General features: G+C 43.6%; 1 protein-coding gene across 1 annotated transcript in view; it reads left to right on the top strand.

Annotated features, from left to right (window-relative positions):
- LOC125750455 (collagen alpha-6(IV) chain-like) overlaps positions 1 to 27,238 on the top strand; it is a 60,421-nt gene that overhangs the window by 6,249 nt on the left and 26,934 nt on the right. Inside the window, exon 4 of the mRNA XM_049028286.1 lies at positions 18,893 to 18,970. Within this exon, the coding sequence (XP_048884243.1) occupies positions 18,893 to 18,970 (78 nt within the window). The remainder of the gene's footprint in view (positions 1 to 18,892; positions 18,971 to 27,238) is intronic.

The raw sequence follows: 27,238 nt of genomic DNA on the forward strand, positions 1-27,238 counted from the left end.
ACCAGGAATGCCCAACTTGTCGGCCCATCCCGGTGTGGATGAAAATGTAATTGGTGGCCAGCCGGTTGATTGTGATCAACAAAATATACCAAGGGGCAACCCCCGCCGCCCTAGTCGCCGGCAAAAAATATCATGGGAATCCCCCTCCCCCCCCAGTCATTGTCAGTCTGTCCCTGGTATATAGACATAGACTCGGTAGTGCACAGCAGGTGGTATTGTGGTAAAGGAAGTCGGCCTGTACCCCAGATCCAGCAGGAGCTCCGTTACTTTCCCTTTGGACTAACTGCTTTATCTGAATCTGGATTTAATATCCAGTTGCTAATCAAAGTAAAGTGTGATGCACAATGATTAGTAAACAAATATAGAACTTAACTCACTGGCATTCTGCCAAGGGTGTCCCCCAGCCTGGTGCCCTGTGCTGTCTGGGATAGAGCTCTCCGCTGACCAGGATTCTGACCAGTATGATTGGTTAGAAGATTAATGTCTAGAACCTTATTGAGCCACCAGGTTGGTTTTTTTGTTATTCATCGGCATTACAAAAATAACTCCATCCATCCCTCCATCCATTATCGTAACCGCTTAATCCCCACTGGAGTCGCGGGGGGCCCGGAGCATCTCGGGTATAGGCAGGAAACAACCCTGGTCGGCGCCAACACACCGCAGGGCGCACACACTCCAAAAATATCTCCCAGAACAATAATTTGTCCTCTAGTGAAAGAAAGAAATGTCAAGAAAATGTATAGTGCAGTACAGGTGGCACAACAGAGGTAGAAAGATAGCATGTAAATCTGAAAGGTGCATAATTTAGCACACGTGAATAAAATGTAGTGATTAGTCAAAGAGCTTTGGGTTAGTGCCTTTCAAATTGGATGGGATTAGAGATGTAGATTTGGCATAGGGCACATAGGAGTGCCTAGAGCCCTGTGTTGTATATGTTGGGGTGGTGCTTTTAGTTGCTGCTGAACTGCATCAGATCACTGTTAAGTAAGATCAAAATATACCTGCTGAGCAATTTATGTGCAATTTAACAATTTATTTGGGGCAGACTGTTGGCAGTCGCTGTTGTACTGATCATACCGACATACTCCAAATCAAGTCTGACAGCTGGTAAAGAGTATGCTGTCCGATTGCAGTCTGGGGTCAGAGGTGAAGTATCTGTGTAGGTCTCCCGTGGAAAGCTCGACCCTGCACTTCAAGGCTCGTTTATTTTGATCTGTCATCAATGCTCCTCTCAGCTGCATCGCGGCTGAAAAGATATATTTGTCAGAGTATAAAATATATTTATTGTAGGATGTAAATAACCAATAAATGTTAGTAGCTGAAGAGCAGCTTGTGACCACATTGTTGTGTCTTCTGTACAAATCTCTGGGTCAAAATTTAACAAATATAATACCTGCAAACAGTTTTTTCATTACTCTGTGGGATATTTGACTCCTGGCACTGGCAGGGGGGGCTGCTATAATCCTGCATTTTTCGCTCTCTGATTATGCCCCTGAATTGTGCTTCTTCCCATTCTTTCTTCCCTTGAATTTTGTGGTAAAACTTGTTAGGGAGCTTGTTCCTGCTCCAGGTTCCACCTTCTTAAAAAAGGCGGGTTTCTCTGAGAAGTGCGCCAACCGATCATCATTTTGCTTTGCAATTTTCCAGCAAGGTATAGGTAGCCTCAGGCGAAGGATTGTGCAAAGAGTCTGTTTAAACTGTGAGACAGGATGTAAAATATCCCTCATTGTCTCTAATGAAGTAGACCTATGTTGAAAAAAAAGTTTTAAAACATGTTGAAGAATCTTTCAATGTTAGTGCACTTTATCTTACTAATGAGCTCAGCTAGGGCTGTCTTTCACGTAATGGGGGAATACAGTAAGAGAAGCCAAGAAATCAATCCACTTAAAGACGTCAGTGATGGAATTTATTTACTGTACAAGAAAATAATTAATTTTGGGACCGTTTACATTGCACATGTGTCATAGATGCAAGCTCACAGCACATCTGCTGATGTTTTGATGTCTCCTACAGTTGTTCACCTTGCTGGAATAACTTCTCGGTCTTTTTTTCCATTTCCCCTATCATGACTTTGAGACCGATGATGCATTTCGCTGTGAGTTTCTGCAGAAATGGCTCTCTGGCTACTTGCTGATTACACTCGCTACAAGAGAAACTTTGTTTGATATAGGGTTACATTTTTTTCTATAGGTTACGGAGAAGTTAGCAGTTTCAGGATGATCCATTGCACTTTAGCCCCTACTGCCCAGCCAGAAGGTGGTCTGGCTTTTAAAGACTGCTAGGTTCATTAATTCTGGTCAGGCATCTTCACAATGAGCTGTATTTAATTAAATCAATTAGTCAATACTCTGTGAAGTTGGACACAACTGTGTCTGGGAGCACATATAAGCTATATGGACAAAAGTATTGGGACACACCTCATAATCATTGAATTCAGGTGTTTCATTCAGACCCATTGCCACAGGTGTATAAAATCAAGCACCTAGTAATGCAGGCAGGTTTACAAACATTATGTAAACAAATGGGTCTTTGTGAAGAGCTCAGTGAATTCAAGTATAGTACAGATGCTCCTCTACTTATGAACTTTCAGACATATGAACGAAGTGGACTACAAGCCCAAATTGTGTTTGGGCTTCTGTTTCTTGTCCGCAACCTCAATTTTTTTTTCTGTGCGCCAATTCCGCTTAGTACGATTTCTGGCTGCTACTCCCTCCGCGCAGCAACGTAGCGAGCATACTCCCGGCATCCTAGTTCTTTGTACTTGCATACTGTATACTCTTAAAATGATGGTGAATAATGACTTACGGACATTATAAGTTACGAACAGTTTGGAACGTAACTTGTTCGTAAGTAGAGGAGATTCTGTACTCATAGGATGCCACCTTTGCAATGTCAGTTTGTGAAATTTTTTTCCCTGCTAGATATTCCGTGGTCGACTGTAAATGGTATTATTGCAAAACAGAAGTGTCCTCATAACAACAGAAACAGACCACGTAAGGTACCAGAGCAAGGTTGCTGAGTGCTGAGGAACATAGTGAGTAAAAGTCTCCAACACTCTGTTGACTCTTTAAGCCTTGAGAGAGGATGTAAAATATCCTCTGCAGAGCTCCACATTTCCACTGGCATTAAACTACGCACAAAAATGGTTTCAGGAGCTTCATGAAGTGGGCTTCCATAGGCAAGCACTTGCAAACAAGCCTCGCATCACCAAGCACAATGCCAAGTGTCGGTTGGAGTGGTGTAAAGCATGCCGCCACTGGACTCTGGAACAGTGGAAACCAGATATATGGAGTGATGTGTCTGGGTTTGGTGGATGCCAGGAGAACGTTACCTGCCTGACTGCACTGCACCAACTACAAAGTTTGGTGGAGGAGGGATAATGGTATGGGGTTGTTTTTCAGAGGTTGGGCTAGGCCCCTTAGTTCCAGTGAAGAGAGCTCTTAATGCTTCAGCATGTCAAGACATTGGACAATCCTATGCTTCCAACTTTGTGGCGTTTGGGGAAGGCTCTTTTCTGTTCCAGCATGACTGTGCCCCAGTGCACAAAGCAAGGTCCTTATAGACATTGGTGCGTGAGTCTCGTGTGGAAGAACTTGGCTGGCCTGCACAGAGCCCTGACCTCAACGCCACTGAACGCCTTTGGGATGAACAAGAACAGAGATTGGCCTTCACATCCAATGTCAGTACCTGACCTCACAAATGCTCTGCTGGATGAATGGGCTAAAACTCCCTCAGACATACTCCAAAATCGTTTAAAAAGCCTTCACAGAATAATGGCAGCTGTTATCACTCCAAATGGGGCAGATGTTATAACTGCAACTCCGTATTGATCTCTATGGATTTTGAATGGGTTGTCATAAAAGTTCCTGTAGGTGTAATGGCCAAGTGTCTCAATACTTTTGTCCATATAGTATATAATGACATAGCCAGGGTTGACTGGCAATCTTAACATGAATCTTTAAGTCTGTATTGAAAATGCACTGATTGAGTGAGCAGTTTTGATATAGAAGTTGGCCTCTAAAGTGTAAGATATTGGAGCCAACTGGTTGCTGTTGCTGTCTTTTGTCATCAAAGTGATGGTGGGAGCTCCGTCTTCATGTCCACATGACATCTTGCAGCCGTTCTCTCTGGCCTGCTTCCCTTCTCTCTTTGTCAGTATTTGGGGAGGGCTGATGAACTGATGAAATTTTCCAAGTGTGTGTGTGAGGGAGGGGATAATCATGACACATCGGATCTTATATTGGCTCACAATAAGACATAGCATTTTATTCTTCAGTGTAGGACGATCCCGGAGCTCTTGCTTCCTATACTTTATTCAACTCACTGCACGTCTGCTGCAATAGGCTCAGAATTCTTTACTAATGAGCTGAACAGATGCCTATTGTTCCACCCAGACTGCACCAGGGCCTAGTTTGTCAACAGCCTGAATTTGACCCAGTTATTTTAGCTGCTCATGTCCTAAAATAGTCTGAAGAACCTGAGGAGGATGATGGCAGAACCAGGCTAACACCTAAGTAACCTGCTAGATGAGAATGTCATGCGGATAGCAGCAGTGTCATGGCTGTCGCTGAAATGTGAGCTGGGTAGGTGTGAGTGTGAGGTGGCTAATTGCCTTAGACTTAAACTTCATGTGAGTATATTTAATAGGCTAATAATATTAGATATAAATCACATTTGAGTACAAAGGCTAATGCTAACACTATCGATGTTGCCAGCATTCTGACTGAGTGCATGCCGCCATGTGTGTGCACTCTACAGCAAGTGTGTGCATGAATAAAGGCTGTTCTAGGAAGGTACTAATGGAGAAGTGTGAAAATACGCTGATCAAGTGAAAAAACAGACTGTTAATGACTCTATTACGACCAGCCAAAAGCAGATGCGTAAATATTGCTGGGACTTCAGCACAAATTCCTTAGTAATAGAGTTTCATGTAAAAATAGATAAGCTGGGTTTTCTGTTCTTTATTAACTCCTGAAAAATAATCTGCATCACAACAAAAAAAAAATCTAATAAATACATTTTTTATTATTTAACTTTTGAATGCGAGTCATTGGTCTATAAGAATGCTGTGATATTGAGAAATTTGTCTGAAGGTTTTTCGTGTTTCTCCAGCCCAGTCATCTCTCATTGCATTGAAATTAGATACTGGGGCATTATTTCCATTGCTCCTGCACTGGTCACATCTACATATTTCGAATCAAAACAACAGCAGCCTTTTCTGACATGTTTTAGGTGGCTTTGCAGTACCATCTAGCCTCTGAGATCACATACCAAAGGACTTGGCAGCTGATAAGTGTGAGATACTTCACCGTGACGTGCTCTCCTGAAGCAGTAGTGTCGGGGCACTCCATTTGGGCCAACGTTGGCATTCCAGCATTCCAGCACCTCTGGGTGTGGCCCTAGGCCACCCACGGGCAGGACACACGTGGGCCATGCACTTCTACACTCAGGGGCATATGATCCACAAAGGTGGATTTAACAACATACCTAAATAACAGAAAAGAGTAAATGTATGGCAATAAAAAAAGAATGCAAGTGTTGACAAGGCTCACTGATCAGCCAGTAACAACACATCATGCTTAACGTGGATGGAGAGGGACTATGTGCCGCTTATTCTGGCAGCTGATTGGTGGAAAAGCTGGACTGCAGCTGAAAAATCCATATGCCACGGTTACTGCCATTTAAAAAAACCCACTTGTATACAAGTGTCCCTCTTAAGCACAGTGATAAAATGATTTTCATGGCAGTATACATTATAAATTCTAATATAATTGTGCTTTGAGAATTTTGCTCTGTTTAAATCGTGGGCTTACATGTGGTATGTTTAGACAATTAGATGGATGTTTATAAGTTTCTCTGTAAACCTTAATGCAGTCAGTACATTAAGTGCATTGTACAAACAGAGGATTTGTTGTATATTATGGCATTAAAAGTGTTTGATTTAGATAACTTCCACGGACAGGAAATGTACTAGCGTCATTCTGACTTTAAAATGTTTTTCTGTCATTAATTATCCAGTTATTCCATCATTTCTGTGCAGATATTTGATTCATGGACAATTAAATATACCTCGCGGTCATCTAATCTACAGTTTCCTGATTCTTTTGTGGCTTGTTCTTTCGTGACCATAAATTTGCTTGAATTAGAGAAGGTCGTCAGTCTTTGTTGAGTTTGTCGTTCACAGACGTAGGCAGGCACGTGAGAAAGTATGGCCTGCATTGACGACATGTTCCAGCTCTACTGAGACACTCAGCTTTGGTACCCACCTACCATTCAGGGGCTTGCAGTTGGACGGTGGTTTATCTTTGATTAACTCCCTGATCAGTGGGAGTTAGCTGACAGCCTGAGTGGTTGCTATATTCCCCCACATATTGGCCAATGCAGATGAAGCATGCTCATAACTCTTGTGCTTTACTGGCTCTGCGGTGGCCAGTTTATCTGTTCTACTGTAGAAACATGCTCCGTGAGATGCTTTGTGTTAATGCATGTTCTTCTGTTGTGTTGCTCAAAATAAGTTTTAAATGTAGAACTTGATGCAACAAACAGATGTTCCGGTTATTGTACCACACAGCTTGTATTCAAATAACCTTGAATCCTCCTCTTTGATGTGTGTCAAGAGTTGTGAGCAGGAGGTTAGGTTACTGTGGAAATGTTCTCTCGGAGGGGGTGGCTATCTGCATCTGCAGATATCTGGACCATTCCTGCCCCCCCCCCAAAAGTTAATTGTTCCTGTGCTCAGCTCTTCGACAGTGGGGGCTGTGCAAACAGGTACAGCTGTGCATCGTAACCAACCAGTCATAAATTAACAGTTGGCTTTGTTTTGTCTACAAGCAAAAGCTGCGCAAAAGTCATGAACTGGTCATTTAGAAAATGCCCCAATTCACTCCATTCCCAAATCAATGACTTCTTTAATTTCATTACTGATGGCCTTTTTTCCCATTCAGTCCCCTCTGTTATGCTGACCAGTGTGTGACTCCACCCCGCCCCCCCCCCCCCCCCCCATAACGTCTTGTCATGCTGGTGCCATGTTGCATTTTGGTCACTAAAAGTGGCTGCTGGGCTACCAGCCACCCAGTGGAACTTACTGCACACTCCCGCCTCCTTAACACGGCCTTGTGAGATTTCTTCAGCTTTCTGCTCTGTGTGTGGCTCAGCGGGTTTAGCATCATGTGCCTGAGATCATAAGGTTACCAATTCAAATCCTCTGATTAGCAGAGTAATTTCATCGTTGGGTCCTTGAGCCCTTAAATCTAATTGCTACAGGGGCTGCTTTCACAATTGTACTTCACTTTGGATAAAAGCATCTTATAAATAAAAGTAGTTATAAGTCCATCTTTCACATCACCTAAGGAAGTTCTCCACATTTTTCATAGATTACAGGGGAGAGACCCTGACATGCTGTTCCTAGTTTGATATTGGAAACCAGACTACCTATATGTGACATTCAAGGTGGTTCTTCTACATTTCCTTCATGTCGTCTTTCTCCATCAGATCTAGCAGGATGCACCTCAGCAGTCTGTCTCAAACATTTCTTACAAGATAGCAGCTCGTTGCCTGAGAGAAAGAGCCCATTGTTGGTTAAAGAGATAAGACACTGATGTCTGTGCAGCCAGAGATTGTCTGAATGTCGGTTGGAGGCATTTGTGTGTCCAGGAGACAGAACTGTGTGTCTTTGGAGATGATGTTGGACAGAGTAGCTTTTGTGCTGCTGTGAGGATTGATCAGGTGCCACTGCCCAGCCCTACCAAAGGGTGCGGCGCCCCCTATCCGTGACGCTTGCTGTCTGGGTTCATGTGGCTGGCCGTCCATCGCTCTGTGCCAGTGCTGGGAAGGTATGTGCGCACTAGACCAGAATCACATCCGGTAAATTCCTCTGCCTTTATGACTAAGCTGCCCTTTGTTACTTTAAGCCTGTATGTGGTAAACGGTTGTGGAGAAAGAAAACATGAGATTCAACCATGAAAAGTCATTGTATTTTGAGTTATTTTGTCTTAGTGTAGTATGTAGTTGGGGGCGGTATGTCAGCACAGTGGTCAGCACTGTTGTCTCACACTTCAGGGACTGGGAGTCAAGTCTTCACCCAGGCTCCATGTGTGTGGGGTTTGCATGTTCTGCTTGTGTCATTATGGCATTTTCTCTAGGTAATCCAGTTTCCCCCAACAGTCCAAAAACATAGTAATTGGACTTGCCCATATGTATGAATGTGGAAGATGTCCATGTGTGCCCTTCAAATTTTGTTAGAAAGCCAACCCGGTAGGTCATTACCCAGCAAGAGGATTTTAGGGTTGTTCTTTCATGGAACCCTGAGTTCTAAGATGCATAAGCCTGCGACATCTATGTTGCTCAGGGTAACTGTGTTACTGCCGCTGTGTAGATCCTTGTGTCCTGCCAAGGATATTTCTCTCTATATTACCTCTGTCCATGTACCTCTTTCTCTGTGTTCTGGTGTCCGTATCGGTGTGCCTCTCTACCCCTCTGTATCTTTATATCTACACCTCCCTTTACTAGTGGTGCAACGGATCAAAAAACTCACAGTTCGGATCGGATCACGGTTTTAAGTCACGGATCGGATCAATTTTCGGATCAGCATAAAAAGAAAGAAGACAAGACAAATTTAACTCTCCATTTATTTATTTAAGTTTTTTTTGCCCATCAAAAAACATTCAACTCAAGACTCATTCCACGCAATTATATAAAAACAAATTATGGTGCAATATAGGGCATGATAATTATTTCAGCCATAACTTTAGACTTTTCCTGCTCATACATGCTTGGAATGATCATGTCACTGAAGTAGGCACGTGATGGGATATCATAGCGTGGCTCAAGCACGTTCATCATATGTTTAAACCCCTTGTTTTGCACAATGGAATATGGCCTCATGTCTGCAGCAATAAATACCCCACTAGCTTTTGTAATAGCTTAAGCCCGGTCGGATTGGGCAGCAAAGGACTGCTTAAATGGCGTGGATATCAGCAGTTGTTGCGCAGCCTTCGTCTTAGCTTCTGTCACACCAGGGTGATGTCGTTTCAAATGAGCAGTCATGCCCGACGTGTTGCCAGTCTCATACGTCTTCCTCATGCCACACTGTCGACAAACTGTAGTGGTTTTATCCACCACCCTTTTCCCATCAATATATTTAACAGGGAAGCCAAAATGTTCCCACACATGAGATTTAAGTGATGCTGGAGGTTTCTCGAGCCCCTCTGCTCCTCCACTTGGACCGCTACCGCTGGCCAGGACTATCGCTTGACAGACTGACCACGCGCACCATAGAGTGGAATTTTTTTTTTTCGAATCTTCGGATCACGTGCGTGCCGAATCGTGAAGAGGGATCGGTTCGGATCACGGATCAACAATGATCCGTTGCACCACTACCCTTTACCCTCTCTACCTGTGTCCTTATGGTCCTATTTCTTCTTGGTATAAAGTCTAGATTTGGATACTCTTGGGAACATTAGTAAGCTCTTGTCAAGTTTTGCAGTAGCTGGGCTGGTCACGTAGGCTTTGGGTAAATGTACTTCCTCCATTTGTGTTTGGGGCAGACTCACATTCAGTCTCAGTGACTCGGGACGTGAAACGGTCATGCCTTTGGCTGGACCAATATTTCCGTCTGAATACGATAAGATACCTGGGAGAAACGGAGATACTGAGATGGGGGCTTTCAGACAAAGGACCAAAATCTAGGCTTTAAGAAGATGGAAGCAAGTTACACTCCAGTCACTTTACATCAGCTTGAAACTCGTGAAACTTAGATGAAGAGACTTTAAGGTAAAAGCTCAAAGCAGTTCTGTGTCTGACGTGAAGCATCACTGTAGAAGAATTTGTACCTGAGAGGAAGACAGTAAGCTGGACACAGCAGCTTGTAAAATGTGAAACGTTGTCTCATTAATGGTGAAAGCAGAAAAGTCCCACGCTTTTCTGTCTCCCAGTATGACCCTGTTAGCTTCATCATTCCTGGATGAAGAACCTGGTTTTCACAAACCCAACGTACCATTATGGACATCCCAGACCAACACACTGTCTACAGATACGCCTAAGCAAACTGGACACTCCTTTATTTATTCATAAGTGTTTTGTTTTTGTTTGTTTTGAAGTTCTTTAGTTGTTTGTCCATAAAATCCTTATCAAAGGCACTATCCAAGTTAGGAGAAATGTGATAGATGGGGTCTGATGAGAGAATTTCATAAATTTAAAAAAATTTCTCACTGTCTTTGTTTAACTCTACACACCACAGGCCTGTTTGGATCTAACGGCCAACTCTTAACTTTGGGGTGGCTAGCCATAGGGCATCTTAGCTTCAGCTTCCGAAGAAAGACGAAGATGCATTTTTTTCTTCTGTTAGATGTTCAGAAATCCATCATTTGGGGCCCATGTGGTCATATTTTGTCTCCAGGTCTGAAAGTGAGGCGGGAAGAGCCATGCAGAAGCGTGTCAGATCCAAACACGCATTCCCCAAAAGCAATACTGACAGAAAGACAAAATGGAGCGGAATTTCTTTTAGGAATGTAGACTCAGGAGCTTACTGGGCCCCATTTCCATTACATTCCATAAGTAAATCCCTCTGTATTGTTGTCTGTGTGTGTGCAGATATGTATGTACATGAATGTGGGTTTGTATGCATTTGTCCTTAGGGGTCTGCGTGAGATAATCTCATTAGCTCTATAGCTTTTTCTGTTCACATGGCTCTCCAGACTGTTTGCTGCTCATTTAATTGGTTAAAATTTACCTGCTCACTTTCATCTGATTGGCCAAGTGTGTATGGCCTTGCAGGTTAAGGTGTTGGACTTGTAATCAGAAGATTACTGGATATTATCCCTGGATTGGTGGGGTGTTTCTCTTTTGGACCATTAACCCCAAATTGCTCCAGAGACCGTGTGACTCTGCTTTCTCAAGAATAAGTGTCTGCTCAAATGTAATGTACTGATTAGCTTAATTGATCAGATACCATGCATAATTACCATGTCTTAGCAGGTTGTAAGGAGGGAGTATCTGTCGACCAGAGTTTAGTATTTAGTTGTGTTAATTTGTCAATTCGTATGGCTGTTTTGGCTTGAATGCCTATGATTAGGTTACCGGGGATAGTTGAAAAACTTTAAGCTAATTAAAGAGGAAGTGGTGAAAGGCCTTGTACATATCTGATAATCCTGTAACTGTGCATAGTGTGTGTGTGTTTGCAGAGTGCCTTAGGTATGTGTGGATATGTCGATCGGTGTTTAACTTCTCATTGAAAAAATGTCAAAAATGCAATATTGAAAAGTTTAACCCAACATTTGACATGTTTGAACCGACGGGGTGCTCTGAGTGTGACAGAGTCATGGTTAATGTTAATTCCATTCCTAAAAGGAATGTCCCACTGCCACATGGATGAAAGACTGATGAAAGTGCTGTTTAAGAAGGTCCAGTATCGCATGTTGTGTAACGTGAGTTTGTATAGATTACAGGCCTTTGATTGATCTGTTTCTAAACCTCCACATTCTTATCTTGTATATGCTTGCGTTTTTGCAATGTGGTCTCATGCCTCTGGGGTTCTGGGTGGTTTCTGGCTCTCTGTGAATTTTGATTTCTCATTGTTTTCACAATATATCATCCTGCAGTCCAACAGACCATTGGCTGAGGTGAGTTGGTATCTCCGTCTGCTTGTGTTAATGCTCCAGAGTGATGAACTGGCATCGCATCCAGAGTGGCCCATATTACATTGCATAAATGAATGGCAATGAGCTGGTTTCCTCATTGGACAGATATCTTTTGGAGTATGATGGTAATGTTAAATTATCATAGCAGCGCCACTGGCAAAATATGACCATAATTCCACATTTTACCAGAGTCGCTTTGTAATATTAACAGGGGTCACTTAAGGAGTGCAGTCAATATTTTTCGTTCAAAGCCTTAGGTGGATAGTAGCTCATTCACATGTGTGTTTAAAAATCTGATGGCTAAACTATTAACTTGGTTCATTGGTAGTTTACAACAAGATCGATGAAGGTTTGTCTTAGCTCTCGAAAGCAGGTAGGCAGTGGATTTTGTTAGTAATCCTGAAAAGGTAGCTCAGTAGAAACAATGAGAAAGGTATATTTGAAACCACTCTTGTTTACCGTAGAAAGAGATTTATCAAGTTTAGAACTAGTAAGTGAATACTCCCCAACCCAGTTCATCTCTCCCCTCCACATTTAGCTGACTGGTGCTGTGATTGTCATGCTGTCTAAGATCCGTTGGGGTCATTGAGTGTAGACCATCATGTGGTGCCTTTATTTTCTTGGCTGGACAGCTGCCTGGTCTCAATTTGTAAGCAAAAATTAAGTATATAAACAGTAAGATGACCAGAGCTGGAGGGACACATAGAGGCAGGAGATGGGTGCACGGTCTCTCTCTCTTGCTGATGACCAGGAGGTCTCTGTCGACTCAGATGATCTCCCTACCTGGAAAAGACCATGGGCTTTAAAGTTACTCTCTACACAAGGTTTATAGTGATCAAGCTGCTGCTGATGTTTATGGGCGTTTGTGGCTGAACGCTTATGTAATGTTTGAAAATGCATGGAATCCATGCTGAAATGGACAGATAAGGTTTTTTTTTCCATTGTGATTTAATCTTATCTAATCTAATGCTTGGCCTAGCATAGAAGCCAAGTGTGATGGGTGAAGTCATTTTCTACCTAAACCCCCTATTGTGTAAGCCTGGCGGAGGGCTTTGTAATGTAATATTGCGCTGAATCCTTGGAAGGATCCAATTACAGTTTTAATAGCATCACAAACACCACACAGCCCTTCCTCCTTCGTCAGTTTAGGCATTGGGTCTGGAAGAGTGGAATAGTACAGGGCATGCCCACCCGCAAAAGGTCAAAGGTCATGGATGTGGCATTGCAGGGCTGTAAACTCCCCTTTCTGTTTTTTTTTTCAGAGGAAGGGGGAACTGGTTTACTCGGCCTTTTGCCAATTATTAAAAACTTTTTAGTCCAGTGGAAGAATGTAACATTGTACAAGTATGAGGATTTCAGCCAGTTTCCAGGTTTTCATGAATGTTCTTGCACAATGGCAGAACATGGCTGGCATTATATAGATATTCTCAAAGATGATAAAAATAAAAGCTAATACTGTATCAAATGTCTCAGCAGTGTGTCAAATTATGTCTGAATGAAATCCTCCTCCTCCCCCCCCCCCCCCCCCCCCCGCACCCACCTTTCAGGGGTTGCCTATTGTGAAGGGGGTGTGGCTGAGGGGTGAATCATGGGAGGGGATTGCAGTGTGAGTGGGGTAGAGTGGGAGGGTGGGGGGACTAATCCAGTTAATGATACATGTGGTTGAAGGAGTTGCCGTGGGGATGGTGCATCTGACCTCCTAGGAATGCATGAGTGTCTTTGGTGACAGTGATGTGGGGGGGGGGGGGGGGGGGGTTTGCCAGGGGGCAGGTAGTTTCCCGCCACGCACACAGGTCACGACGACAAACTGAGCCGCTTCTACGCTTTCAGGGAAGGCTTCTGTTTCACTTCTGCTACTTCACACACCATTAAGTTACATATCTCATATCCCATAACCATAACACACTGTTAACTGTAGGAACTGGGGGGTGTAGGAACATAGGAACAGGGGGTTAGGAATACCTTTCTTTAAGAATACCTTTCTACATTTCTTTAAGAATCATGACCAGTCTTCTATTTGTGTCTATCTACCAGCGAAGGAGTTCGAGGATTTTTATGGTGGGGGCCATAAGAGGGGCCATAATTCAAACAGGGGCCAGCCTTCTGATTAACCAATTATATGTTTTGAATTGGTGTGTGACAGGGGAGGGGCACTCCAGGGGCCAATCAACTTTCTTCTGCAAACCGTCATTAAAGAGGGAGAGAACATAGGTCATAAGTAAGTCAGTAAGTAGAGCTTTACCGTCATCCCAACAATACACAATAAGTATACAGTGAGATGAAATATTATTCTCCATTACCATATGTGCAACATACAACACAACAGCACACAGGACAGATCACAATGAGGGTGAGATGGGTAATTATTTACACTAAATCTATATTCATATATTTATATATTTTCATATATGGAGATTATACATCAGGGACGCAGTACAACAATACATTATTGATGTGACATATCTAATGATGTGTCATATTTAATCTGATAATCATCAGTCATGTGTGTATACAGTATGTGACACATCATATCTGCTTACCCTTGCCCCCCACCCTGCTCCCTGGACCCCCATTTCTGTGAGCTCTCCCATATTTAACATGTATCGGCTTTACAGATACACTGAGTCACAGAAATTTTGAGTTGCAGTAATTCAGTAATATGAAGGTTTAGACACACAGGAACATACAAAGGTAGAGCCAAGCGTTTGTGTCAAGTGTAAATATACAGGGCAGGATCTCAAGACCTGGAGAGCAACACATTGTAACTTTTGAGAAAAGGCTTTTATATTGTACTAGTAGCTGAGATTACCCGACATAAAGGTGACTGGGGATGGGCGCACCTGGTCTGGGAACACAGACCACCTGTGCCACTCCAACCTGCAAAGCTTACCTGAAGCATAGCTTTGATTTGTGACCATTACCCCTGGGGCACACCTGGCTGTGGCCTGTGCAAAGAAAATCAGCCAGGAAGAAGTCCACTGTTCATCCTGCCATCAGAACCAGTACCAGCACCTGCGTGCCATCACTTGTTTGCCCCCGTCCGCCCATTTGAGTCCGGTTTCTTCCAAAGTTTCTTCCTTCTAGGGAGTTTTTCTTTGCCACTGTTGCCTCTGGTGAGCAAGCTGGAGGCTTTGGGCAGGGATACCATAAAGCACTTTGAGGCAATGTAATGTTGTGAAAATGCACTATACAAACAAAATTGAGTTGAGCTTAGTTGAGTTTAGTTGAGTTGAATTGAATTGAATTGAAAGTCTAAATGGAATCCAGGCCTAGAAGTTTGCTGAAACATAACCTAATATTTAGTCTGCAAATATACTGTAAATGTCAGGTTTTCAGATGTACACCTATATACAGTAACATCTCTGTAACGATAACATGTGATGTAATGTGTTTGTGAAGTAATTCGCCTCTAAGTAAAAATATGCCTACATTGGAAAAACATATTTGGAGAAGAATGCTTTCTTCCCCACAGTTATAATAAACATGAATGAAATGGCGAATGGAGGACATAGGATGTTTCCATGTGAAGCACCTTGCTCCCATGGTGTCCAGCTGGACCGCTTCCATGCTTTGGGGAGCAGAGATTTCATGGGTTTTCCATTACTCAGAGACCCTGGCACACCTTGTTACGTGGGCAGACATTGGAGATGGTGGTAGTGATCCATCATAAAACCTGTGGTTTGGTGATTCTGGCACCCACAGAGAAAACGTGATGGGTGATCCCCCTACGTTTGCCCCAGAGCTCATTATGCTTGAAGTGTTCTGGCTGTTGCAGATGGTCAGACTGTTACAACAGTCTTTGGTCTGCATGCGCTCTCCTGAAAATTTCCCCTGCAGCATGATTAGTGTGGCCTGTTTTCCCCATGGTTATTGCTGACCGTGGCAGGGATGGGAGTCAGTCAAACCAGTGAAGAAGATTCCGCAGGGTGTCAATAGCCTGGACAAGAACCTCAACTTACTTTTTCATCTATTATGCGTTGAATCCTTAGAACCAATAGTAATTAAGAGCCAGCCTGATATGCTGAGCCCTGTCTTTCTTATCAAGTTTTTTTTTTCTCTGGCTTAACCCTTCAAAATCTCTGACTGACACCAAGACAAATGGCTGAATGCAGAAATCATGGTGTCCCCTAGCAGAAGATACACATGCAGCTTCAAAACACAGGGTGGGACTTTTTCTTTGTGTTTTTTTTTTGTTTTCTTTATTTTTTTATTGGATGCCCTCAAAGGCTTCTGGGAACTAATGATGTGTAGGTAACTCTGTTGTTCCTCTTTTGGTCTATCCATGAGAGGGAGAAGCTGTTGATGCCTTCAAGAAAGGGACTTTGAGGAACTATTTACATTGGATCTTGGTCTTTCTCGGGGGCTTCTGAAAGGAATCATTGTTTATAGACAGTGAGAGAAGGGGATGGGGAGGCTTTTCCCTTAGGGTTAATAAACATTAAGGGAACTGTGATGGAAACCACCTGTCTCTTGCGAAACGGCCATGATCCTACACGTACGTGCCTTTTCTTCTGTGTTTTGGCAGGTTTTCTTCTCGATTCATGGCCTGGCGTGTTTGTATGTGCATAGCCGTGTGCATTAGTGAGTAAAGGGCACATTGTAAGCAGCCAGAGAAGATGCAGCTTGTCTCATGAGAATGTTAAGCTTGCCAAGCCAATGAATAGGGCTATCTGTCACGAGGTATTTAAAAGTCGTCAGCATGAAACTGTGTGCGTTTCCACCTGCATTATGCAATGTGACAGTTATATGATAATGCTGGTAAACGGGGCAGATCTGAAAGCAGCAGACTGAGATCCTCAACACAGCTCCCCTTTAAACTGCTTAAATGTATTCTGCTTCTGAACCTTTATTTGATAAATTCATATTAATGGTTTAATGATGTTCAGGACAAATGTGCCTGCAGAGCTGCAGGGTTATTTTATACCTGAATGTTGGTTTTTCTGTACATGTAGCGGTAATCTCCCAAGGACTTAACGAGAATGCATGTAGACCTGTGCAGTTGTTACATTCTGGGGCATTTAGAGTAGTGCCCTCATCCTGAAGTTTCATTTATAGATGCCCTCACTCAATTTCAACAATGCCTTTAGCAGTGTCTGTACTGAGACGGCACTCACAGTGTGTATAATGAGACTGTGCTTCACACTGTCTGGGTGTAATGAAACCCGCATTGTCTTCATACAATTACACGGGAAGCCGGATGTGAGAAGTTGCACATGGCCGATGCTCGTTGGCTCACAAAAGCAGGGGAGGGTCTGAGCCCAAATCCCCCACCACTCTGTTTGCGTTCACTGAGGAGCTGAGGAATTCCTCTCCTTCTGCACCACCGCCACAGCGGCCCCACCCCAAAATGGAAGGCACCACACTAGGTGTTTTCGAGCTCCGCGGCCATGCTGGTGAGGGGCAGGAGCGGGGCGGGAAGGAGACCAGTGTAGGGATTGTGGTGGAGGCCCAGAGTACAGTTAGGACAGCACACCTAGACCTTTCACATGGATTGAATACAGGAGCCTCACACGCAAGTCTGTACTTGTACTCTCCAATGATGAAGGTTCGTATGAGCTCCGCTTAAGCCCACTGGAGTGTCACGATATTCCTCTGAGTGAGTTTGTTTTGTTACGCCTCTCTTTCATTTCTCAGGCACACTTTTCCCTGTTTCTAATGAGAAATCTCAAGGTTACGATGGCGCAACTGATGTTCTGAAAACATCTTTCACGAGGAAAATTTCTGGTTGACAAGACCGGCTCCCCCCAGCCTTATTTACTTATCATTTATTCAATAAACCATCCATCCATCCACCCATGGATGACATACCAGTCCATCACAGGGCACACTCACACAATCACAGAAATGCCATATCACTTAACTACATGTCATGGACTGCAGGTAGAGACAGGAATACGAAACACATGTAAACTCCAAATACACAGAAAGGAGGTGGGATTCTATACCCAATCCCTGGAGGTGCCTGCATTTACATGCCTGCAAGCAGGTTTCATCATCTCTGTGATTTGCTAACTCCAGCCTTCAACCTGACTTGTGTCCAGTGGGCTCCTCCAATTTGCTATGGTTTCAGATACCCATGCAGGTGGTCGTGCTGTTCCAGCTTGTGCCATGCCTTTCTTAAACGCAGCTTGGATCTGGTACTGATTGGTGCGGCTCCTGAGCATTACTGCACAGTAAGTGTCAACAGCTGTCAGACTGCTCATTTGGGAGGGTCACACATCAAATGGATTATTAAATTAGATCAGTTTCTGATGAGTAAGTTTCTCACGAAAGTGTTGATATAGCTGAGCTGACAGTTGTGGCCCGTGGGCATCAGCCATCTGTAGCCGAACATGCTTAAAGAAAGGGACAAGTTGGAGGTAGGAATCTGGTTATGAGTCTGACATGGAAGAGAAATGGCTAGAATTACACACAGAAATGAATACTAAAACTGAGAGAACAAGGAATCTCTCTACAGTCTTACACCCGGCAGCTGGGCTTGTTTTTAATTGATAAAGTAGTTTATCAAACTGTTTACAGAGAAAATGACACCTGGAAAATCTTTTATAATCAATTGTATCAAGTTTTCTTTGTCACACACTAGCACCCCCTACAGGACTGGCAAGAGAACACAATTCATATAGGTTAAAATGTATCGCATAGGGAAGGCACTAAAAGGAAGTGTTTCCCTGCTCCACTGTTTGACTCTTTCCTGTTTTTTTAGTACTTATCCTTATTCTTTGGTGGCATAACTGGAGCTCCACTTAATTATTTTTCCTAATATATAATAATTTATTTATTATTACGTAATGCGACGTTACTACATAATCCATTGTAACAGTTGTGTCAGTGATAGTGATTGAGCAAGCGGCGGGGCTGCAAGCCTGATGCGGCAGTTACACACTCAGAATTTCATAAACAAAAATGGGGCTGAATCAGGAGTTGATGTTTCATTTTAATTTTGGCTACCGGCAAGGCCGCCATTACACACCTGATCATTGTGGAATCCCACTCCTATCCATTTCTCCCCTCTTCCCTTGCTTCTGTCATCTCTGTTAAGAGGCATAAGGACATGAAGGCCGCTAATCCTCAAAATGGCGGGAGCTAGGAATGGTAACGACACGCAGCACTAGGCATGTAGTCCCTGACCATGTGACTCCTGTAGGGTGACATCCCTGCCCTCTAGAGATTAATCCACACACATGCACGGGGTACATGCACTGGGAATTTACCCTTTTGCTGATGTTCTCCTCCAATGCCCCCCCCCCCCCCTCCAGGGTTCCAAGTTCCAGGAGGCATGCTCAGGGCAGGACTGCAGTGGAAGATGTCCATGCTACTTGGAGAAAGGCGGCAGGGTAGGACCCTAACATTCTTCTTCATTCTCCCACCAGTAGGACGTGCAAGTGTTATCAGTGCTTTCTTATCACAGGAGGTAACTGCGTTTACAGAATGTGCTTTCACTGCAATTCTAGAAAGGGAGGTCCACCAGCCTGTGGGACCTCTCTGGCCCAGTCATTAAAAGTCCTGCATTCTTCAACTTGTATGAGCATGGGCCTGCATGAACCTGAAATGTCAGTTTCATGACTGACCCAAGCCCAAATATTTATGGAATTTCTCAGCCCAAAACCAACTTATACCTGTAGCTAACTTTTTTGATGTTGGGCTTCATTTCGACGTCAAACATTAGCCGGCAGTCTGCATACTCTGACACTTGAGTAACGTGAACTTCAATGTTTTCCCTTTACACCTGTTATGGTGTCCACCTTAGCACAAGAAATACAAGCCCAAGCTCGATCCGAAACTAACTGATGCAGGAAAAAATTGGCCTGAGCTCGGCCCAAATCTGCCCAATTGGGCTTGCAGACCTGTAGTATAAAGAAATCAGGGTGCCAGGATAGCCTCTTCCCGTTTTACATTCTGCAGTTCATCAGACCACTGTGTGCGTGCTGGAAAGCAGAAACCTCATGACCTTCAATCTCGCAGGGGCAGCTGAACTCCCTTTGGCAGGTCAACTGTCCATGCCAGCTGCCCTAAGGCATAGATTTTGGCAGGGCTCATCCGGATGTGTTATCCACTGGGGTGGGGTGGGGGGACTCCCCAAGGCCATGGTGTTCCGTCCACCCCCTGCTCCTTAATTATTGGCCCGGCTTCTTCAACGCTCATAGGCAAGCCTTGCTCCGAGGCAGCAGATAAATGCTGCACAGATCCGGTGCTGTTCAACTGACAACAAAATGACAGCTTTGCAAAATGCCATGAATACTTATACTTCCGGATTTTTCCTAAGGCACAGTGCTAAGCCCAAACCAGTGCCGGCTGGGGCCGATGACTCACTGCGGTGTTCATAAGTATCTTTTTACTTTCTCCTGAAGGAGCCTGCAGAGCACATGACTTGTTGAAGACGGGGAGGGAGCGAGGAAGATAAGGATTGGGGGGTAATCACTGCAGCTGTGAACACAGGGTCATAGCCCTTGTTATGAGTGAGAGGTTTGCCTAATAGACAGAAATAACTGCATTTGTCTGCGTAGCATATATCATAACCCTCCTGTAGAGCTCCTGTCAAAGAGGTGCATGTTTAACACCTCCCTGTGGCAGCCATGCAACCTTACAGACACAGATGTCTGAAGGCATTGTATCCCAGGGTCTTCGAGCAGGCCACTCAGTCAATCAGCCTCTGATCTGTCCCTCACACACCAATCACGGTTTCTGATTTGTCTCTCACACACCAATCATGGCTTCTGATCTGTCCCTCACACACCAATCACGGTTTCTGATTTGTCTCTCACACACCAATCACGGCTTCTGATCTGTCCCTCACACACCAATCACGGCTTCTGATTTGTCTTTCACACACCAATCACAGCTTCTGATCTGTCCCTCAAACCCCAGTCATAGCTGATCTAAGTCAGACTGTGCTGCCAGTTAACTACCCCCTTCTTCTACCACCACACACACACACATTTAGGTCTTTGTTTAGCCACAACACAAATAATTTGACTACACTGAAATTAAGTGTTTCAGGCACTTAACCTCGGCAGAAAGAACATGGGGAAATCTGCTGTTTCCTTGCCCTCATTTGTGGGTTGGCACCAGCAAGGGATTATGGGAAGAACCAAGAACAAAGCTATCCCTCTCCAACCAGCTTGTCAAATGGCAAGAGCAGCTCATGACTTCCTGCCTTGGGTGGTTGCGCCTATAGACTTTTATATAAAAGTCTCTCACTTTCCATTTCATCACCCCAGCCTGCTGGCTTTGCAGCATAATCCAGTTGGCAGAGGTGAAGTCAAGCCCAAAGGGCGCTGTATGTCACAATGGAATAAAACAAAACAAAAACCGTGAATTTAGCCAGTTTTTTTCTCAGGCTTAGAACAATTGTTTAGTTCAGTCTGATCAACTTCAGTTAATAATTTCCCTTCTGGTTTATTCCATAATCAATAAGGGTTAAGCCTCTGTTGTATTGGTGTTGGTATCAGTGTTGTTCTCAGTGCATATTCAGTAGCTGTGCACCCACAGTGACTCCCTGTCTTTCTGTACATGCATACATGAATGTGTGTGTCAGCCTGATGTCAGGACGCAGGATATGCCAGCAGTCATTATTTATGTCTCATGACCCTGGACCTGCAAGTAAAACAACAATTAGAGGTGGTGTCTCTACCTAGAAGGTGCCCTTCACAGTCCGCCCTGCAGTAAATCACACGGTGGGTCGCATATTACACACCTTGTTCCATCCTCGTTCAGGCTTAACTGCTGGGTAGTAATTTGTCTGCATTTGGTTTCCCTTGTTCTGAGGGCTCTGGGTTGTAGCTCTGTTCTCTGCAGGCGTGAGGCTGTGGTATAGAGGGTAGATATGAGGAGGGCAAGCCGTATCAGCCTGGGTTGCTCTGATATTGTCACCCTTTGCTATTGGCTTGGCTTCTTCTGATTTGACTTGAGATGGTTGTAAATGATGCACCATTCAGGCTCTGATTTTGGGGGCACATTAGAGAAAACCCAAGGCCAACAGCAGCAAGATTTAGAAGGAAAGTATCCAGGTTTTCACTTTCAATTAAGCGAGCTGGTACACCTTATGCCCCTCTGCAACCTCTCCCAGAATAAGTGGCTGCAAGACGGATGGATGCATGGATGGATGGATGCATGGATGGATAGATACCTGCAGCTTGAAGACCTGGATTTCATGCATTTTTATTTGTGGTGACCAATAAAGCCAGGTTTCTATGGCGATGATCTACCCTGCTGTGTGCAGCACAGTCCAGTTCTGTGTATGTGCCATTGGGCTGTCGCACAAACAGATTCTAAGCCATGTCCAGTACATGGAGTCCCGGTTTAATGAGGACATTTTTGAAGAGTCACTGTCAGTAGATACTCAGCACACATGTAACAGTTTTAATTGAGAGTTAGAGCCTGCCAATGTGCCTCCTAAAGCAGATGTACTACTCCATCTTCTATCTAACCTTTCTCCACTCCTCCTATCTTTATGGCCTGAGTTATCCCACATTCTCATTTGCAAACACCAGGCAGTGGAAGAAACAGACTAGAGGGATTAAAGGAGAAAAAAATGATCGTCCTTCATCTTAACTGCACAATGTAAACATGTTCCATATTAAAACCATCTGGTTTAAAGCACAGCTGCATCAGTGGGCCAGGGGTTTGTGGGGGTCAAGGGGAAGTTTGAGACACTGACAAGATAGTTTGTACTTGGCCCTGCAAAATCAACAGGGCATTTATTTCTTAAAGCGGGGGACCACACAGCAGGTTGGGGAACATGGCCGTGTTTAGCTCTCGGATGGCCCCTTTGGGACTGTGTCGTGGGCTACCTGGCAGGCTGCCGGTGTTTCTGAGAGAACGAGCTGGAAGCCCAGAGGTGCGCCGATTCCGCCAGGGGAATTTCTGTTTGCCATGCAGTTAATTGATAATGAAGTGAAACTGCGTAGTGGAGATGCCATGTGGTTATGCCTGGATTGTGCTTATATCAAGAGAACATCTCACACCTACGTCAAACCTCGCACTTCCTCATAGTAAACTCAGAATTTATACATTTATATTTAAGCTTTGAAGAAGACCTTTGTTATCTATTTACATATGTATACCCTCATTGCCACATAACCCCTTCAGCAGTTCCAGGGGCCTGGACCACAAAACGAGGGTTGTTGGTTAGCTAGATAGCTTGTTGCGTTAACAGTACCCCAGTTTAAACGGACATTATCTTCATTCACTATATTTAGTCCAGACTGTCTTAAATCCTGCGAGTTATCTTGCTAACCCAAAAATCCAGCTTTGTGAGACAGGCCCCTGATCCAGCAGTTGGACGTAAAAGAGATATTTATATATGTTTAGCTTACAGTATAATGGGCTAACCCAAATAGTGCATTTAAGTTGTTGTTCCATGTGTGTGGAGATTGCATGTTCTTCCTGTTTTCCCTGGGGACTCCAGTTCCCCCCCGCAGCCCAAAAACATGCTGAGGTAGGATAAAGTTACCAAATTGCCTGTGTTAGTGAAGGGTGTGTGAGTGCCCAGCGATGGGTTGGTGCCCATCCTGAGTTGTTCCCTGTCTTGTGTGCTGGTAGCCTTGGGGATAGACTCTGGACCCCCCGTGACCCGGAATAGAATAAGTGGTTTCTGAAAATGGATGGATTAATGGATAGATCATTTCCAATTCTCTAAGGAAAATATTGGATTCAGATTACTCTGTGTAGATAGTTCAGTTATACATTGTTGTTAAATCTGGAGACTATGGATAAATCTACGTCATTCAAGTACTGCAATAATGGAAGATAGTATCAGCGACATGTTTACGATGAATTAAGAAAGAATAGGTCAAGTCATTAACTGCCAGATAATTCTGAAATGATGGCCATTTAGAGTATTATTTTCCTTGACTATAGTTTGTCAAACATTCAGTCTTAATTAGACATTTTTATTAGCCATAGATACTTGTCATTCTGGATTATAAGAAGGTTCATGGAGTCTAGATTCCCATTGCAGTTGTGGGTCTCATTCAGCGGTATCACCATTTCCATGGCAACGTTCAGCTGCAATATCTATGCTACTTTTAACTTGTTTATTTTTTTGTTTTGATTGTACAGGTTGTGCATTAATTTTGTTGAGTACTGAAATGTAGAATCAATTCAGTTAAGGTCAGCGGGTTCAGAGAAAGGAAAAGCATCCAATCTTCTCAAAGGGCTTTGGTTCCCTGAAACTGCCTGTTTGTCTTTCTGTTTTGTTCCTTCTTTGTGTGTTTTCATTCCATGCATCAGGGACACTGTGGGAAAGTGCGACAGCTTTGGTCTGTCTCGGTGCTGTTTCTCATTCAGCTGTGTTGTCTGACGCACAGGTGTAGCTGCTAGGCTCACAAAAAACTTTGGTCTGCAACCCTTGCTTTTTATAACAAGTGTAACCTTTAGTCTGCTGGGCCAACGATTTGAGAAGGGGATTCATTAAGAGCAGCTTATTTTCCTTGTCACTGGGCCCATGAAGGTATGGACAATATCAGGAGATGAATAACATCCTTTCCCTGTTTTTTTTTTTTTTATTCTTTTTGCCATTCATTTCCCTTTTATCTTCAGCGGACTGCATGTGGCGACTAACAGACTGATCTGAACTGTACACTTGAACGCAATGCTGCCCCCTGTCTATATAAATGAGCGTGTATCACACTCTCCACTGGAACTTCGGGAGAGATCTTCAGTTTTCTTCTGTGTTCTCTTTCCAGGACTCTGAGATTTGATTCCTCCCAAATTAGGTCATAATGTCACAGCCAGTTAGACTCCGCATTCATTGAGTTATAACTGTATGGTTATAAGTGTATGGTCTTAGTCTCTAAATAGTGGCATGCAGTTTTAATCTTTATCTCAGGGCAATCATTTGATCTGCTTGGATGAGTGTTGAGCAGAGTAATGAGAAACCATGTGAATGATCCAACAGATACTGCTTCAGGTCCACATTACCTTCATCGTCTGAGCCCTCCAGTAGGTCACCTAGGACCTTGATCACCTCAGAATGTGAAGTATTATAAAATAAGAAATAGGTTAATTGCCAGTGTTCACAATGGTATGCAGTGTACATGTTTCGTATTAATTTAGAATTTTGAACTTTATGCTACAGTGCCAGCAGGTGGTGCAGGTTCAAGTCCAGGAAGGGGGGGGGGCTCTGCTGTTTTAGCACTGACAGAGGAGGCGGTTAAACCAGATTGTTTATGTAGAATGGTCCAGCTGTATAAATGGACAGCGGTGCAGATGTGTGACCACATGGGTCTTGTTGGAAGTATGATCTAGAACATTCTGGGATGATGTGATTGTTTGCTTGATAAGCCAAGGAGTCTGCCAGTCGGTCCATCTTAATTTAAGTAGGTGGAAATCTTGCTGACCGGTGTTGATTTTAGGTGACAGCTGGGGAGGGGGCTGGTGGTGCAGAGTGGAGTTCCATGCTTAGTCAGTCTGCTTGCCAGCCCACCAAACAACCTGGAACCCCATGCATCACCTGACCACAGCTGGACTAAGCCACACATCATGTGGAACATGGAAGGCTGAGAGAAGGAGCGTGGGACTTTTCAAGTACTCAAATAATGGAAGATAGTATCAGCGAAATGTTTAAAATGAATTAAGAGAGAATAGGTCAAGTCATTAACTGCCGGATAATTCTGGAACGACGGCCATTTAGAGTATTATTTTCTTTCACGGTACTTCGCAAACATTCAATCTTAATTAGACATTTTATTAGTCATAGATACTTGTCATTCTGAATTATAAGAAGGTTTAAGGAGTCTAGTTTCCCAATGCGGTTGTGGCTCACATTCCGCTGTATCACCATTTCCTTGACTGCCATGTCTATGCTACTTTTAGAATAGTGTTATCTGCCCACTTGGACAGGGATACTGCAGTGATGGATCCTTTGTGGCAGAGTTCCTTCAGGAAGGGTTTGACATCAACCAGGGTATACAGGGACAGATACAAGGTCTGCTGAGGTTGTTCCACATGATCTTTGTGCCCGAATGACTGAAGAATGATGGATGACAAACTGCTGATGATGACGGATTGTAAATAGTATGACTGAAGCAATGTTTCAAGGGTAGACGTGCTCTGAAGTATTTTGTTACAACACTATTCATACCATTCTGAAATGGAATCCTTTTTGGCATTATGGCGAATTTCGTGTCAAAGTACTTGTTGATTTGAAACCAAAGGATTTGTTGCATTCGGAAATTGACGGGAACATATATTACGTTAACGGAGAAGTTTGGGTCTGATAATTCCCTGAAGGTTTTACACTCTTTTTTTGTTGGATCTCCCTGTCTCTCCCCTTCCTGGGTATATTTGTAGCCCCCAGTTAGTACCATGCACATTTATTAATCAGTTTAAATCATTACTCATTAGTAGATGCTACTGTGGCTTACATTGCTGAGTATTAGATCTGAAAGACTTGCTTTTGCTGAAAGGCTTGCATCCATTGCTTTTATTGATTTTGTCAGCTGGATGTCGCAGCAACCATGCAGGTTTTTAGCAACAGCACCCAGTGCTGCCCCGTTGCATAAGTGTTGCCCAACGTCGTTTCACAACTAGTTTAACGATGGACAAAATGACTGAGCCATCTCAGGCTGAGAGTGACATAGTTTATTTAGCTTTCTGTCTTTTCCCCCCTGCTTGTCTGTGAGTTTTTGGACAGGGGGCTGGGGGAATTAAGCTATCAAGTCTGAATCAACTATTCATCCACATCCACCCGTCTGAATGTTCCCTTGTGTGCTCCTCACACAGTGCAGACTAGTCATGCGGTGTGACAGGTAAAACCATCCCCACAGCTACACTACCTTTGAACAATGGGTTCCTCTAAATCCCAGGGCCTAATGAACTAAGACGGGCTGAGCTGGGGAATCTGTCAGCTCATGGATTCTCTTGCCCATGCCAACAGGAAGTAAGATGCATTCTGGGTCGGTTGGTTTAAAAAAGTGGAATAGTCTCTTTTGTGCCCTTTGTCAGGGAGGAGATTTGCTGTATAAGCGATGCATTCTGCTACAGATTAATCTGGCTGGAAACCTTTTTCCACCAGACTTAAAAATATGAAAATATCAGCGGTTATTAAATGGAAGCATGCTTGTTTTTGGCTTGGGATGGCTGGGGCTGCAGGGTGAATCGCTGATTCAGTCAGTGAGAATTGTGACATTTTCTTGTCTATGGTGGTTAATCTCTATAGTCACAATGAACCACACTCACCACAGGTGACTGATTCATATCTTCAGGAATAATTAGTGATGTTTTCGGGAAAATGGTCCATTGATTTTATTACAGCTGATTGTTCCATTGGAGGTCTATATTCTTTTGTCTTTTTCTATATTCTTTATTCTTTGTGATACTCTGTGTTCCTGTTCATGAGACATTCCCATTTTTATTGCACGAATGAAATACACAATGGAGTGAGCTGAAATGTGCCCTGGCTGAGCACTGAAGTCAATCAACTTTTGGGTGAATTAGCTAGATATCTGTTGTCAGTGAATGAATACTTTTTTGCAGAAGTATTTTCCAGAGGGAATCTTAAAAAATAAATCAGTTGGTCTATTTACTGGAAAATTAGGGCAAAGTCCTCAATACCAGTGATTCCCAACCCATGGGTTGTGACCCAAATTTGAGTCGCGGCA

Source organism: Brienomyrus brachyistius, chromosome 10 (assembly GCF_023856365.1).
Source record: "Brienomyrus brachyistius isolate T26 chromosome 10, BBRACH_0.4, whole genome shotgun sequence".
Taxonomy (NCBI): Eukaryota; Metazoa; Chordata; class Actinopteri; order Osteoglossiformes; family Mormyridae; genus Brienomyrus; species Brienomyrus brachyistius.